At 52.2% G+C, this 13,842-nt stretch overlaps 1 protein-coding gene across 5 annotated transcripts in view; it reads right to left on the bottom strand.

Moving 5' to 3' along the window:
* Kazn (kazrin, periplakin interacting protein) overlaps positions 1-13,842 on the bottom strand; it is a 1,033,047-nt gene that overhangs the window by 49,694 nt on the left and 969,511 nt on the right. For all 5 annotated transcript variants that reach the window (XM_052715218.1, XM_052715217.1, XM_052715220.1 and 2 more), the window contains 2 exons: positions 6,613-6,749; positions 2,405-2,575 (listed from right to left, as the gene is read on the bottom strand). In XM_052715218.1, the coding sequence (XP_052571178.1) occupies positions 2,405-2,575; positions 6,613-6,749 (308 nt within the window). The remainder of the gene's footprint in view (positions 1-2,404; positions 2,576-6,612; positions 6,750-13,842) is intronic.

The following is a 13,842-nucleotide window of genomic DNA, read 5'->3' as shown; positions in this document are numbered from 1 at the left end:
GCCTACTTTCCCCTTTTGCAAATATCCCAGGCACATACACAGAATGCAGAGGACTGCCCAAATGAACTCACAGAACCAGCAGCCTTTCGGGGCAACATAAGAAGAGGCCCAGGCATGATGCCCTCCCATTCCCACTTGCTTTCTCCCCCGGGTGAAGGACCTCACCTCTGGCTGGGTCAGGAGTGGGCCCTCTGTGTGGAGTAGAACATCACTACCTGACAAGTGAGGGATCCCTTAGGGCTCCCGTGTCTAGATCTCTTAGCACTAGACCCAAGAGCCTCTCACGCTGTCCATGCAGGTCTTGAACTCTCTGAGAAAGATTTCCAGAGACGAGAAAGAAAGGAAATCTCTGGGCAGAGGTGAGCTGCAGAGGAGGCAGGCATGAGCTCACTCAGGCTGCGTGGACCACCTCCCACCAGCGGTCGACACAGCATGTCTGACTAATCACTTCCACTACATACAACTCAGTGCTGGGAGCTCCTCTTGAGCTCTGACCCCCCCACCCCCTCCCCCGCACTTCTCCCCGAACCTGGAGCATTGAGCTCTTGGGGATTTCTAAGCTGGGATGAATATGCTCGCATGGCCCAAGTCCAGAGAGAGCTGAGCTTGACCTCTGCTGCTCCGACGTGAGCATCCCTTGACTTCCTGCTACACTGGTGGGTCCTGGCTTCCTCCCAGAATTCCCGTGCGCTTCTGCTAGGCAGAGCAGCTCTGTTGCCTACAATCTCTGCGACTTGTGCTCTGGGAGAGGGCTCCCTGTGTCAGCCTTGACCTCAGAGCAGAAAGGTCTGGGGCTGTCCACAGCATAGCCTGAAGCCTGTCAAGTGATGAAGGGGATGTGCAGTCAGAAGGACACCTGGAGGAGATGGGGCCATCACCGGTCCATGTAAAGCACTTCCCTCTGCCTCTAGGAGGATATTTCCTGTAATGGTGATCCCAGCCTGCAGCAGCAAAGGGTCTGAAGGGGGTGGGGGTGGGGAGCTGAGAGTTTTTGGTCAGAGCGAAGCAGGCTTCAGTGTGTCAGTATGTTGGGAGCAGAAGCCAGAGGGGCTACTTCCTAGTATAGGGAACACCAGGGAACCCATAAGATACTGAGGCCAGGGCTCAAAGCACCAAGATGGGCTTCATCTATCTGTCCACAGGGACTTGGGTGATCTGGGCACACAGGGTCTTTCCCACCCACCCTGTTCAGGGCTGCAGGAAGTAACAAAGAGACAAGTGGAGGCAGTCTTCCTGCCTGGACGGCCTCACCACTAGGGGTCAGCATTGCACAAGGCAGTGGCCTCGTTCAGGGTGGTTTCACTCTAATTTTGAAATCCTGCCATCACCGTACACAGATGCCATGGTAGCTGTTTCCTTGTGATTGGTTTACATCCCCTCCCTGAAGCCCTACAGGGCATATGCAGGGATCCCTACGTAGAATGGAGGCCGAAGAGGTCAAACATCCCAACCGAGGTCTGTAACTGCATTAGCTGGTGACGGCACCCTGCAGGGTAATATACCCCACTACTAAAGAGTCACACAAGGGGGGCGGGGGAGGGGGTGGCTCACTGGGTAAAGAGGCTTGCTGTCAAGCCTGATGACCTGAGTTCAATCCCAGGACCCACATGGTAGAAAGAGAGAACCAACTCCAACAAGTTGTCCTCTGATCTCTCTCTCTCTCTCTCTCTCTCTCTCTCTCTCTCTCTCACACACACACACACACACACACACACACACACACACACACACACACACACACACCAAAATAAAAAGAGTCAACAGGAGTCACCGTACGGTCAGACCCCCGGACCTGCTCTGATCCCCACACATGTGCCACAGGCCTTTTTGAGACATGCCTTCTTGCTTCAACGGCTACCAGTGGTTTTAGATTATTAAAAACAACAAATCCATCTTTTTTTCACTTGATGACCTAAGAAAGACAATTTTGCTATAAATACATTTGGACCAAAATCCTTTAAATACCCTGCACAAATAAATAGTTGATACACATATAGGTGTATGTTACATACGCATATATAAATGTTTGTGTGTATAGATAGGTAGATATTGCCATTTGTAATCCTAGAATCAGAGATGTTATTATGTTTTGTGTATCTCTTCCCAGATATTTCCCCAAGCAATTATGATTATTCTGAATCACAACATGTCCTCTCATCTCCCCACTTTCTAGCAGCTGCTTGGGGAGTGGGTGATCAGGTGAGGCCTTTGAGGCCTCCTAGGGTCCCTATGCTCCTGGGTTTGAGGAAATCGGCAACTCCTGAGTGAACTGTAGCCCGCGGCTCTCCCTTAGCCTCATGACCGTCCTCTCTCCCCAGGGCTCGGGTGGCCCAGGTTGCTCCTCAGTTGCCGACCTCAGAGCTCCGGCAATAGCCTGGGCCACCCCAGTGGACGGCGAGCTCACCATGGCTAGCTCGGCCTCCAGCTCCTTCATGCGGTTGTCCTTGAGGTCCAGCTGGGAGCGCAGCGCGGCGGCGTGGTCCGTGGCCTCCTTGGCCTGCCGGCGAAGCTCCCACTTCTCCCGCTCCAGGAGGTCCTTCTCCTTGGCCAGCGCTTTGACGGCGTCTTCGCTCTCCTGTGGCGGGGGTGACAGAGAGGGGTGGGCGGGCTGCAGGGTGGCTGGCACAGGGGTGGAGGGCTCATGGGGTGGGCAGGGAGGTGGGGAGCCCCCGGCACACGGCTGGAATGGACTCCCTTAGGGAGCTCTTTCCCCGTGAGTAAACCTGGGGAAGGCACGTCTCTATAGGGAAAACGGGGGCGGAGCGAAACATGACGTTTTTCAAAGATGGAACAACTTCATGTGGGGAAAACAAAGTGTGATCTGATAAAAGTAGGGATGAGGGATGAAAGAGTTGTGTTTTTTTTAAAAAGGTGTTTTGTGTTTTTGTTGTTGTTGTTTTTTCGAGACAGGAGTTCTCTGTGGAGTTTTGGTGACTGTCCTGGATCTTGCTCTGTAGCCCAGGCTGGCCTTGAACTCACAGACATCTGCTTGCCTCTGCCTCCCTAGTGCTAGGATTAAAGGCGTGAGACAATGCTGCCCGGCCAGGCATTTTGTGTTGTGAGTCAGGGTCTCTATGTAGCTCAGGTTAGCTTCCAACTCTCTCTGTGGTCGAGGACAGTCTTGAACTTGATTCTCCTGCCTCCAATTCCCAAGTGCTGGCCCAGTTTCTGTGGTGCTGGGGATGGAACCCAGGGCATCACACACGCTGGGCAATCACTCTGCCAGCTCCACATTCCTAGCTCCTGGGGCTGTTGTTCCCCATCTATCCTGTAAGCATTCTGGGATGTCCCTGTGACCTGAAGCTTCACCCCAAAGCTTCTCACTCCCTAGGATCCCTACTCGCACCTCCTCTTCCAAGAAGCCTTCCTTGATCACTTGCTTAGAGTGACCACCTAGTGCCCTCTCCAGCCAGTCCTTCCTCATACCTGACCCTCACTCCAGACACAGCCAGACAAAGCTGTTTGTATGATCCAGAGTGGAGCTGACCACCCTGGGAGCTCCGTAAATGCCACCCTGGGAGCTGGCTGGTGATCCCGAGTTAGGAGAAAGACCCACTAGGACCCTTGGGATCCTTTTCACCTCTGAGTTTTCGCTTGTTCTGCTGGTTGTGAGCAGAGGAGGGCCCTGGGCTAGGTGGAAAGGGTCTGCGGGTGTTTTTGAAGAACTGGAGCCATGTCTCCATAACATCGTTCCCAGGGAGAGGCCAGCAGGCTCTGCATACATGCCTGTATTTGAACCTTACACCCACCCATGAGGTAGAGACTCCAATTATTTATTCCTGTTTCACAGAGGGGTAAACTGAGGCTCAGAGGAGAAACGCCCTCAGCCCACTGCTGATCACAGAGGCAGGAAAGAGACCCATAGAATTCCTTCCCTGGCGATCTGAAACTTGATGGGGCCTAGGGGCTATGGGTGGCTGGACCGTACAAGGGCAGGACAAGGCTAGGACAATTAAAGCCTTGCAGGCTAAGTCAGGGGCCTGAGGTGGGCAGTGGCAGGAGGCTACTGGGGTGGTGAGGTGGTGGCCACAGAGGATTGCCCTGTGTCTAGCTCTGATCTGGCTGCCTGGCCTGTGATGAGGACACCTCCAGCTGGCTTTGTGGACAGTCCCCAGCTGCACTCAGGGGACAGGGCGTGTGTCTCTGGCACAGTTTTCTGGGACATTGTAATTGAGAATTTTCTGGTCAGGCCAAGCCCTATGTTTGTCAGCAGCTTCAAGTCCCTGCTGTGCCCACCTGCTCCAGTTGGGGTCTGTGGGGGTCCCAGAGCCAGTGGGCCCCGAGAGGTTGAGAGCCTGCAGCCCAGTGACTGGGGATCCAGAGAGTTCTATTAATACAGTTCATTGGTTCCTACATAAGATACAAATCATGTTTGTCAGATAAAACCAGGGCTTCAGCTTCTACGTAATATCTCTAAGTATGTGGTAGAGAGCCTGCCTCGAATCCCCCAGTGAGGGCTGAGGTGCCAGTTCTGTGGTAGGCAGCCTGCCCTGCCCACATAAGGGAGATTCTGAGTTCATCCGGAACACCACAAAAATGAATAACCGATCTTGATCAGTCATTAGACCCTTAAGTGTCTTAATCTTGCTATCTGCAAAGTGGGCCTGGGCTGCCAGTGACTCAAGGTCATTCAGACACCACTCCTCTGGCTTCCCTATCCTGAAGGCACACAGGGGGCAGAGCAGGCAGGTGACACCTGGGCCTGGTGCTTAGAGCCATTTGACCCGAGAGGAAGAGATCTGCATGCCGGGGAAGTGACAGCGAGAGTCACCAGCAGGCATGTGACAATCGCGTCAATTCCAATCCGGCCTCTGCCAACTGGCCCCTAACTACAACTCAGACGTGGCTGGACCCACGGTGCTGTCTGCTACCACTGCACTGTAGTGCCACTCAACCTTCCTGTCCCCAAAGCTGCAGGCTGAACTGTCAGGTATGAATCAGGAATGCCTGTCACAGGATCCTGTTCTGCAGGCTTGTTTCCCCAGCGGGTGGCACTCTCTGGGGAGTGTGACGCCTTCAGGAAGTGGGGACAGGCAGGCAGAAGTAGGACCCTAGAGGTGAGCCTCAGAAGGTTCCATTGCTACCTCTGCTCCTGATACAGCACTCTGCGTCCAGTGTGCTTTCCTCCAGCCTTTCTACTTTTTCCGAGTCAGCCATGATGTGAGCGCCTCCATCGCATGCTGCCACTGCCACTAACTCCCTTACAGTCTGTCCCCTGCCCCCGCCGCTACACACTCCCACTGCCGTTAACTCCCTGACAGTTCCCCCTCCCTGATGGTCTGAAACTGTGAGCCTAAATAAGTCCTTCCCTCAAGCTGTTCCTGCCAGGCATTGGGGACACAGTGACACACAGGGAACACATATATGACCAAATGTTTTTACTTTCAGGTCCATGAACTCAATAGCAGCCCTGCCCACATGCTATGTGGAGGTCAGAAGCCAGTTTTCCCCTCACATCAGGTGAGTTCCAGGAATTGAACTCGGGTCATCAGGCTTGGCAGCAAGTGCCTTTACCCGCTGAGCCATCTTGCTGGCCCAGTTTTTCTGACCTGCACAACAATAGGCAAAAACACCTGAACACAGTGGCTCACAAAGGCCCCTGAGTGGGGCCTGACTTACACCTTGGAGGCATCTACTGCACACGCTATACAAGTCTTTGTGGACCCAAATCCCTCAGTCCTCAATCCACAAACTCCTCCTCATCCCACAGAGCCCAGGGTGGTGAATCTTGACTGTCAATTAGACAGGATCTAGACTCACCTAAGAGATAGGTCTCTAGGTGGATCTGTGAGGGGGTTTCTAGAAGGGGTTAACTGAGGTGGGAATTCCTACCCTGAGCGTGGGCAGCACCACCCTATGAGCTAGAGCTCCAAACTGAATAAAAAGGAGAACGTGAGTGAAGCATCCATCTCTTTGCTTCCTGACTACAGATGAGACATGAGCAGCCGCATGACCTCTCTCCCACCGGGATGGATTCTATCTTCCAACCAGAATCCAAAACAAACCCCTCCCCCATGAAACTGGTATGAAAACGCTGGTCAGGCATTTCATCACAACGAGAAAAAGTAAGTAATTAATATAGAACCCAACTCCTGTGCCACCTCCTCAGGCAGCCTTCTGAGCTCCCTCTCTGCAGGCAGAATGCCCTGCTGTCTCCCACTGCTCCTGGCTAACTCCTCACACTTCTGTGATGGTGTTATGGATGATGCATAGCTCATCGGGCTGGGTGCTGAGTGCTCAGTATCTCGGTCCTCACAACAGTTCTGCCCTTCCACAGAAGGGGAAACTGAGGCTCTAGGGTGAATGGGAGGTTCAAGGGTATGCCCAGAGGAGCAGGGAACTGAAACAGCTGGATTCCCAAGTCCACAATATCCAGGCCTGTCCACCTAGGGACAGAGGGCCCAATTGGGAGCTGGGCTGGTTTTCTTGGAGTGTCCAGATTGGAAGCACACAGCAGAGTCTCCAAGAGTGCTTTGGGATTCAAGGCAGAGACTGTACTTGGTCAAGAGAGGAGAGGACTGTGTATGTCTGAGTGGGGAGGGCAGGGGCTGGAGAGGGCAGGGGCAGGAGAGGGCAGGGGCAGAAGAGGGCAGGGGCTGGAGAGGCGCTGACCTTACGGTGCTGCTCATAGTTACGGATGAAGTCTCGCAGCTGCTCCTCCCGGCTCTCCAGAGTGGCGTACAGCTGCTGCATTTGGCTTACCAAGTCCGTCTTCTCTCCCTTTAAGCGCTTCCGGTCGGCTTTCATGGCTGTGGACAGGAGAGAGCGTCAATTAGCTCCTGCTGCCCTAGCTGTTCCTCTGGGTGCCTTTGGCCAGGTGAGGAAATGGGGTTCACCCACTCTGTGTCCCTCCTGGACCCCCTGCACCACTGCAGTGTTTCAGAATTGGGACCCAGGCCTGCTGTGTGAATGGCCCTTTCTTGTCTCTCTGATTTGACGATCTACAACGGAAGCCCCTGCATGGCGGCGACAGGGGCTCCTATGAGGGGAGGTGGCAACAAGGGAAAGGGCGACAAGGTCCAGGAGAAATGGAAGGGAGAGAGATAGAGAGAGGACATAGAGATGAGAGGCAGACAGACAGAAAGACAGAACAATACACAGGAGACACAGGGAGACAAAGTCAGCCAACTGATTTTGCTCTAGGGCCCAGGGGATTGAACATTCTCAGTGGGGGTTGGGAACCAGTCCACCCTTGAGGCCGAAGTGGGGTGGGATTCAGTCAAGAGGCCCTGGAAATAGGAGTGTAGGTACCCAAAAGTACCTGAGCAACCCATCTCCTCCACCTAGGCCCGCCTCCTGTCCAAGACTCTCTCGTCAGCCCACCTGATTTCTAACATGTAAGGGTTTAATGACACACAAGATAAGACACCCAACAGCATGGGCCACACAGGGCTGGACTCTGTCAAATTAAAAACTCTGTGCCCCACAGGGAGACATGGAGAACAGGAAAAGACAGCCCTCAGAGGGGAGAAAATACCTGCAAATCCCATATCCAATAAGAGACATCTATAATATAAAAATATAAATCCCAAGCCGGGCGGTGGTGGCACACACCTTTAATCCCAGAACTCAGGAGGCAGAGGCAGGTGGATCGCTGTGAGTTCGAGGACAGCTTGGTCTACAGAGTGAGTTCCAGGAAAGGCGTCAAAGCTACACGGAGAAACCCTGTCTCATCTTGAAAAACATGTACACACACACACACACACACACACACACACACACACACACACACACACCATATCCCAAGCCAGCAAAATGGCTCAGCTGGTAAATGTACCCATGGTCAAGCCTAACAACCTGGGTTTAATCACCAGAACCCACACACACACACACACACAATTAAATGCAATAAAAAATGTAAAAAATAAATTCTCACAACTCAACAATAAAAAGACAACTGCTGGGGCTGGAGAGAGGGCTCAGCGGTTAAGAGCACTTGCTGCTCTTGGAGAGGACTGAAGTTCATTTCCCAGCACCCACCAGGCAGCTCACAACTGCCTCCAATTCCAGTGGCAGGATTTCTGATGCCCTCTTCTGGCCTCTGTGGGTACTGCACTCATGTGCACTTACACACACACACACACACACACACACACACACACACACACACACAGCCACAGCCACATAAGTTTTTTTATTTTTTCTTAAAGACACCTGTGAGGGTCGATTTTGATTGTCAACATGATAGCAATGAGAAATGTCTGGGAGATTAGTGAGCACACACTGGGTGTGTATGTGAGGGCATTTTCAGAGGCCATTAGATCCTGAGGGCACTGACTTCATCAGTGGCTGGATTCACAGTCTGAATACAGTGTCGGGAGTGGGCAGGGCTGTGGAAGCCAGGGCCTAGGTGGAGGAGGTGGGCTGCTCAGATCAGGCCCCCGTTGGCCCTGGCCACTCCCCCTGCTTCTCTACTGTCTCGAGGTGAACAGGTAGGCTCTGCCATGCCCATGCTGCCATGGTTTCTGTCTTATGCTGGCCCCAAAACAACGAAGCTTGCCAAGCAGGTACTGAAACCCCAAACACCACAAATCAAAGGAAAGCTTCCTTTAAAATGGTTTCTCTTAGGTTGTTCGTCACAAAGCCTAACACAACTCGTTTATATATTAAAAAAGAAAACAAGAGAAGACATCCCACTTTTAAAAAGAGGTAAAGAGTCTTTCTTTATATAGCCGCCCAAGAAATGACTGGGAAGTACAGAATGAAATGCAAAATAAAGACACAAGGAGGGCCACTTTACCCTCTGGATGGGCTAAAATTCAACAGACAATAATGAGTGTTGGCTAGACCTGGGAGAAACTGGATTCCTAGTACATCCTCACACATGCTGGGCCACACACGATGCAGATGCCTTGGAAAACAGCCTGGCACTTTCTCGAAAGACCAACCATACACTCACCATATGGCCATCGTTTTCACTACCAGAAATACACCAAAGATAAAGAAAACCACCAGGCTGGGGACAGAGCTCAGCTGGCAAAATGCTCACCTAGCACAACCAGGTCCTGTAGCCCCTGCATTTCATGGGCCAGACATGGTGGCTGGACATGGTGGTTCACACCTGTAATCCCAGCACTCAAGAAGGTAGAGGCAGAGAAATGGGAGTTCAGGTCAACCTCGGCTACATAGCAAGTTTGAGGCTAGCCTGATCTAGAAACTTGACCTCAAAATGAAAGAGAAGAGAGAGAGAGAGAGAGAGAGAGAGAGAACCAAAACCAGATGTAAAATCCTATATATATACAGCTGGGCGGTGGTGGCACACGCCTTTAATCCCAGCACTCGGGAGGCAGAGGCAGGAGGATCTCTGTGAGTTCAAGGCCAGCCTGGGCTACAGAGCGAGATCCAGGACAGGCACCAAAACTACACAGACAAACCCTGTCTCGGAAAACCAAAAAAAAAAAAAAAAAAAATCCTATATACAGGGTCTGGAGAGATGACACATACGTTAAGAGCATGCACTGCTTTTGTGAAGGACCAGAGTTTGGCTCTCAGCACCTATATCAGCCTCCTCACAACTGCCTGTAACTCCAGCTCCAGGGGATCTGGCGCCCTCTTCTGACCATCACGGAAACCTGCACTCATGTAAACATACTCACCCACACATACACGATTAAAAATAAATATTTAAGAAACCTCTGTAAATAAGCAAGTGTTAATCATAAGAAGCAAAATCCAAATGTTCAGCCAGGGATGGCAAATGACAAAATGAGACTCATCAACATAGCGAAGCATGATTTAACAATGAAACGCTAAGCCAAAGCAGTCGGTGGCAGCCAGTCATTGACAGCTACAAAATGTGAGTCCAAAATGTCCCCAAGAGGAACCCATGGAGACTGAGCAGAGAAGCTGATGGAGAAGACAGAGGTGGGGTGATTACAAAGGACGGAGGCTTTTTCTGAGGTGAGGCGATTCTAGAGCTCAGCTGTCCGGAGTTCCAACTCTGACTGTGTTAAAAATCACAGCCCCATGAAGTTCAAGCAGGTGAGTTGGGACATATGAATTCACTCTCAAAACTGTCCAAATAAATCAAACCAAACAAATGTCACATGCTCTGAGGAAAAGGCAAAGCAGTGTCATTGCCAGGTCCCCTCCCCGCTCCCACAGATTCTGTGCCCCCAGCACTAGCACCTGGGTGGATGGAGCAACTTCAGAGTCGGCTGGAATTGAAGGGTCTCCCCAGTGCCCCTACAGTTCCATGCTATCCCTTGCATAGGACAGCAGAGAAAGGTTTCTGAGGCTCAACATGGAGGTGGCAGGAGCAGGGTGAAGTAAGTCCTGGGTTCTGGAAGCTTCCAATGTGAGAAGGCCCAGAGTGATTAAGTCTTTTGTCCAAAGGCAAATAGCCATGTGTAACTCCAAAGCCCATGTAGTTCATCTTATGTCATCCTGCCCCCTTGTGAGGCTCCCCAGATCTGAGTGGTCTCCTATGGCACGGTACGCACAGGACCGTGGTATGGGGCAAGCAGTGTCTACCCACCCTATCATCTTGTTCTGCACACACAATTCTGCAGGCTCAGCCTGTGTGCATGAAGGAATTAGGGACAGGGGTCAGGCCCAAGAACCAAGAACCCTAGCTCCTGGGCCTGGCAACCAACGTAAGCTAATGTCTTCCGGCCCTCCTGCCCTTTGCCCTCTCCCCCTAGGTAGAACAGGTGGGAGGTGGGGCATCTGGGGCCATGCCACTGCACACAGAGAGCCACGGGGAACCCCACGCAGTGGGGACTCCAGGGCTGGTCGGCATTCAAAATTCCAGCTTTGAGCCTCCTGGTGAATCCTGCTGACTTTGTCCTCTCCTCAGCCAGCTTGGCTGCACAGCAGCCGAGATCACCAGGGCTAGGCTCCCAGACCTACTGAGCTGAAAGCTTGCAGGGTGGAGCTGAGGACACAGCTGGGCCAGCTCTGTGCCCTCCCTCCAACACGGTGTAGCCTGTTACGGGGGAACCTGGCTTTCAGACGCCCCAGCATCCAGGAAGGCAAGATGGTTTAGCAAATAAATGCGCTCGTCACCAAGTCTGATGACCCGAGTTGGAACCCCGAACACACACGGTGGGAGAGAACTGATCCTGAAAGCTGTCGTCTGACTCCTTGCACACATGCTACAAAATAATAAATAAATAAAACGACACACGAACAAAGAGACTCCAAGATCTGACAAAGTCACCTAGTCAGCAAGCACCCTACAGACAGGCCGGGGCCAGCACCAGAGGGCATCCCCACCTGCCACCGGCTGGCACTTCAGACGTATTTCTTATGGAGGTGGGTGGATGAGCCCTCTTATCCCATCTCAGAGAGGTCATTCTGGCCACGCAGTCAGGTAGGGCAGAGCTGGGGCACTGTGGAGCAGGGGCAGTGTCCTCAAGGCCTTGGTTGGTACCCCCAACCCTTGCCACCTTTGTCCTTTGGTTAGAAACTGAACCCCTAGGATTCTGATTTGCCCCATCATAAGCTTTATCCAAGCCTGCCGTGGTGGTACAAGTACTTAATCCCAGCACTCGAGAGGCAGAGGCAGGCAGGATCTCTGTGAGTTCAAGGACAGCCTGGTCTACAGAATGAGTTCCAGGACAGCCAGAGCTACACAGAGAAACCCTGTCTCGGAAAACAACAACAAAACAAAACAAAACAAAAAAGCTTTATCCAGTAAGAACCAGCCTTTCTTCTCAGCTGCTTGCAGACCCACCAGGTCAGGATGCTTTGAGACAGGACAGCATGTCCCAGTGTCTGAGGGGCTCCCCATGATGTACAGCCCAAGGCATTCCCAACTCACAGGATGTGGGCACCTGCTCTGAGGCACCACTTCTGGTCCCACCTCACAAATGCTCCTGCACCATCTATCTGGGCCCCATCCAACTTGGGGCTGCAACCTGCCAGGCTTTGGACCTGCGAGAGTCTAAGAAAGCTTAACCTTTGGGAATGAAGGTCACGTTTAAGCCAACCTAACCTACTGATATGAACTCCTTTCTGTGGTGGGATGCCCTGACAAAAGCAACTTAGGCCGGGTGGTGGTGGCGCACACCTTTAATCCCAGCACTTGGGAGGCAGAGGCAGGCGGATCTCTGTGAGTTCGAGACCAGCTTTGTCGACAGAGCAAGCTCCAGGACAGCCAGGACAGTTACACAGAGAAACCCTGTCTCGAAAAATCGTGAAAGAAAGAAAGAAAGAGAGAGAGACAGATTTAGGAAAGGGTTCACTTTAGCTTATGGTTCCAGAGGGGCAGAGTCCATCATGGAAACAGGCAGAGAAAGTATGGCAGCAGAAGCAAAGATCTCCTATGCACAGGAAGAGAGAGAGAGAGAGAGAGAGAGAGAGAGAGAGAGAGAGAGAGAGAGAGAGAGAGAGAGAGAGGGAGAGAGAGAGAGAAACAGGAAGTGGAACTCTCAAGGCCCATCCCCAGTGATGTACTTCCCCCAGCAGGGTGCTACCTCCTACAGGTTCCATAACCTCCTAAACAGCGCCATCAACTGGGGACTGAGTATTCAAATACATGAGCCTGTGGGAGTCATTTCTCACTCAAACCACCGGATGCCCTGGAAGTGTATGCACGGGGACCAGTGTCGGTCCAGTCAACACAAGGCTCTCTAAAGCACACACAGACAGAGTGGAGACTGTGGTCCCTTGGCTCTGTCATCTTCCCTGTCATCTTTCCTTGCCCCGCTCGAAGAAACCGGCAGGGAGGCCCCGGGGAGCCCCGGGGAGCCCCTGGGATGCTATACCAGCTCAAGGTAAGGAAGTGGGCATGGTACCCATCAAGGCAGCACACAGCCGATGCACTGTCACCACAGCACACAGCAAAGTGACCAGACCGGAGGTGGGCACTGCTACGGCAACGCATCCCCATCAGCATCCTCCACCACAGGTGCCCAAGAAAGCGTTTACATCACCCCATCCATGATCTGCTGGAGCACGTAAAGGGGCACGTCCTGCAGATCCAAAGCTGCAGGATCTCCAGGACACAGGGCAACAACAGGATATCCAAGAGGAGTTCCGGTGAGGGCCCAGCATCGACGGTGTAGAAGCCAGGGGCCTCGGACCAGACCAGTGACTCTGCAATGAACACTTGCAAGTAAAGATGTACGGACAAAAGGGTACACTGTGTGACTCACTGTGACACACTACAGCTTCCAGGATGAAATTTTTCTTTTTTGTTCTTCTCTTAAATTTTATTTTCTCTTTATTGGGGGCAGGGTTGCAAGGGCAGAAGGTGGATACGAAGGGACAGGGAGATGAATGGGATTGAGATGCATGATGTGAAAGACACAAAGAATAAATAAATAGTAAGTAAGTAAATAAATAAATAAATAAATAATGCGTCCCTGGGAATGGCAACAGGGCTCCCCCTCCCTCCCTCCCTCGCTAGCTGCTTTCTCTTTCTCTCCAGGTGAGTTGCATTTGTGAGGCTTGTCTCTCTCCAGGGTGAGTCTCCTGACGTGGCAGCTGGCCAGTGCTCTGTATTCCCAGAAACTGGCTTCACCCAGGCAGGTCTCATTCCAGCAACCAGGCCACTGGAACCACTGCCATGGTGACAGGGGATGTCATGCCCTTTGGGCCTTGCAGGGTCATGGTGTGAGCAGGACCTGGCTCCAGGGAATGTGAAGATTCTGGGGTGGGAGGGTGAGTGTGTACAGAGGAACTTTAAGTTCCAGAAGACCTGGGGTGAGTCACTCAGCCTCCTGAGCTTTGCTTTACTAGACACTACAATGATTCTGGAGCTGGAGAGATGGCTCAGCAGCTAAGAGCACAAACGCTGTGACAAAGGCCTCCATGGGCACCTGCACCCACATGTACATACACACGCACACAACACACAAATCAAAATAAAAGTATATATATATACTTTTTATATAT

The sequence above is a fragment of the Peromyscus californicus genome, unplaced genomic scaffold, assembly GCF_007827085.1.
Source record: "Peromyscus californicus insignis strain IS unplaced genomic scaffold, ASM782708v3 Scaffold_5__1_contigs__length_169319896, whole genome shotgun sequence".
NCBI lineage: Eukaryota > Metazoa > Chordata > Mammalia > Rodentia > Cricetidae > Peromyscus > Peromyscus californicus.
This window is presented reverse-complemented; position numbering and strand designations above follow the sequence as displayed.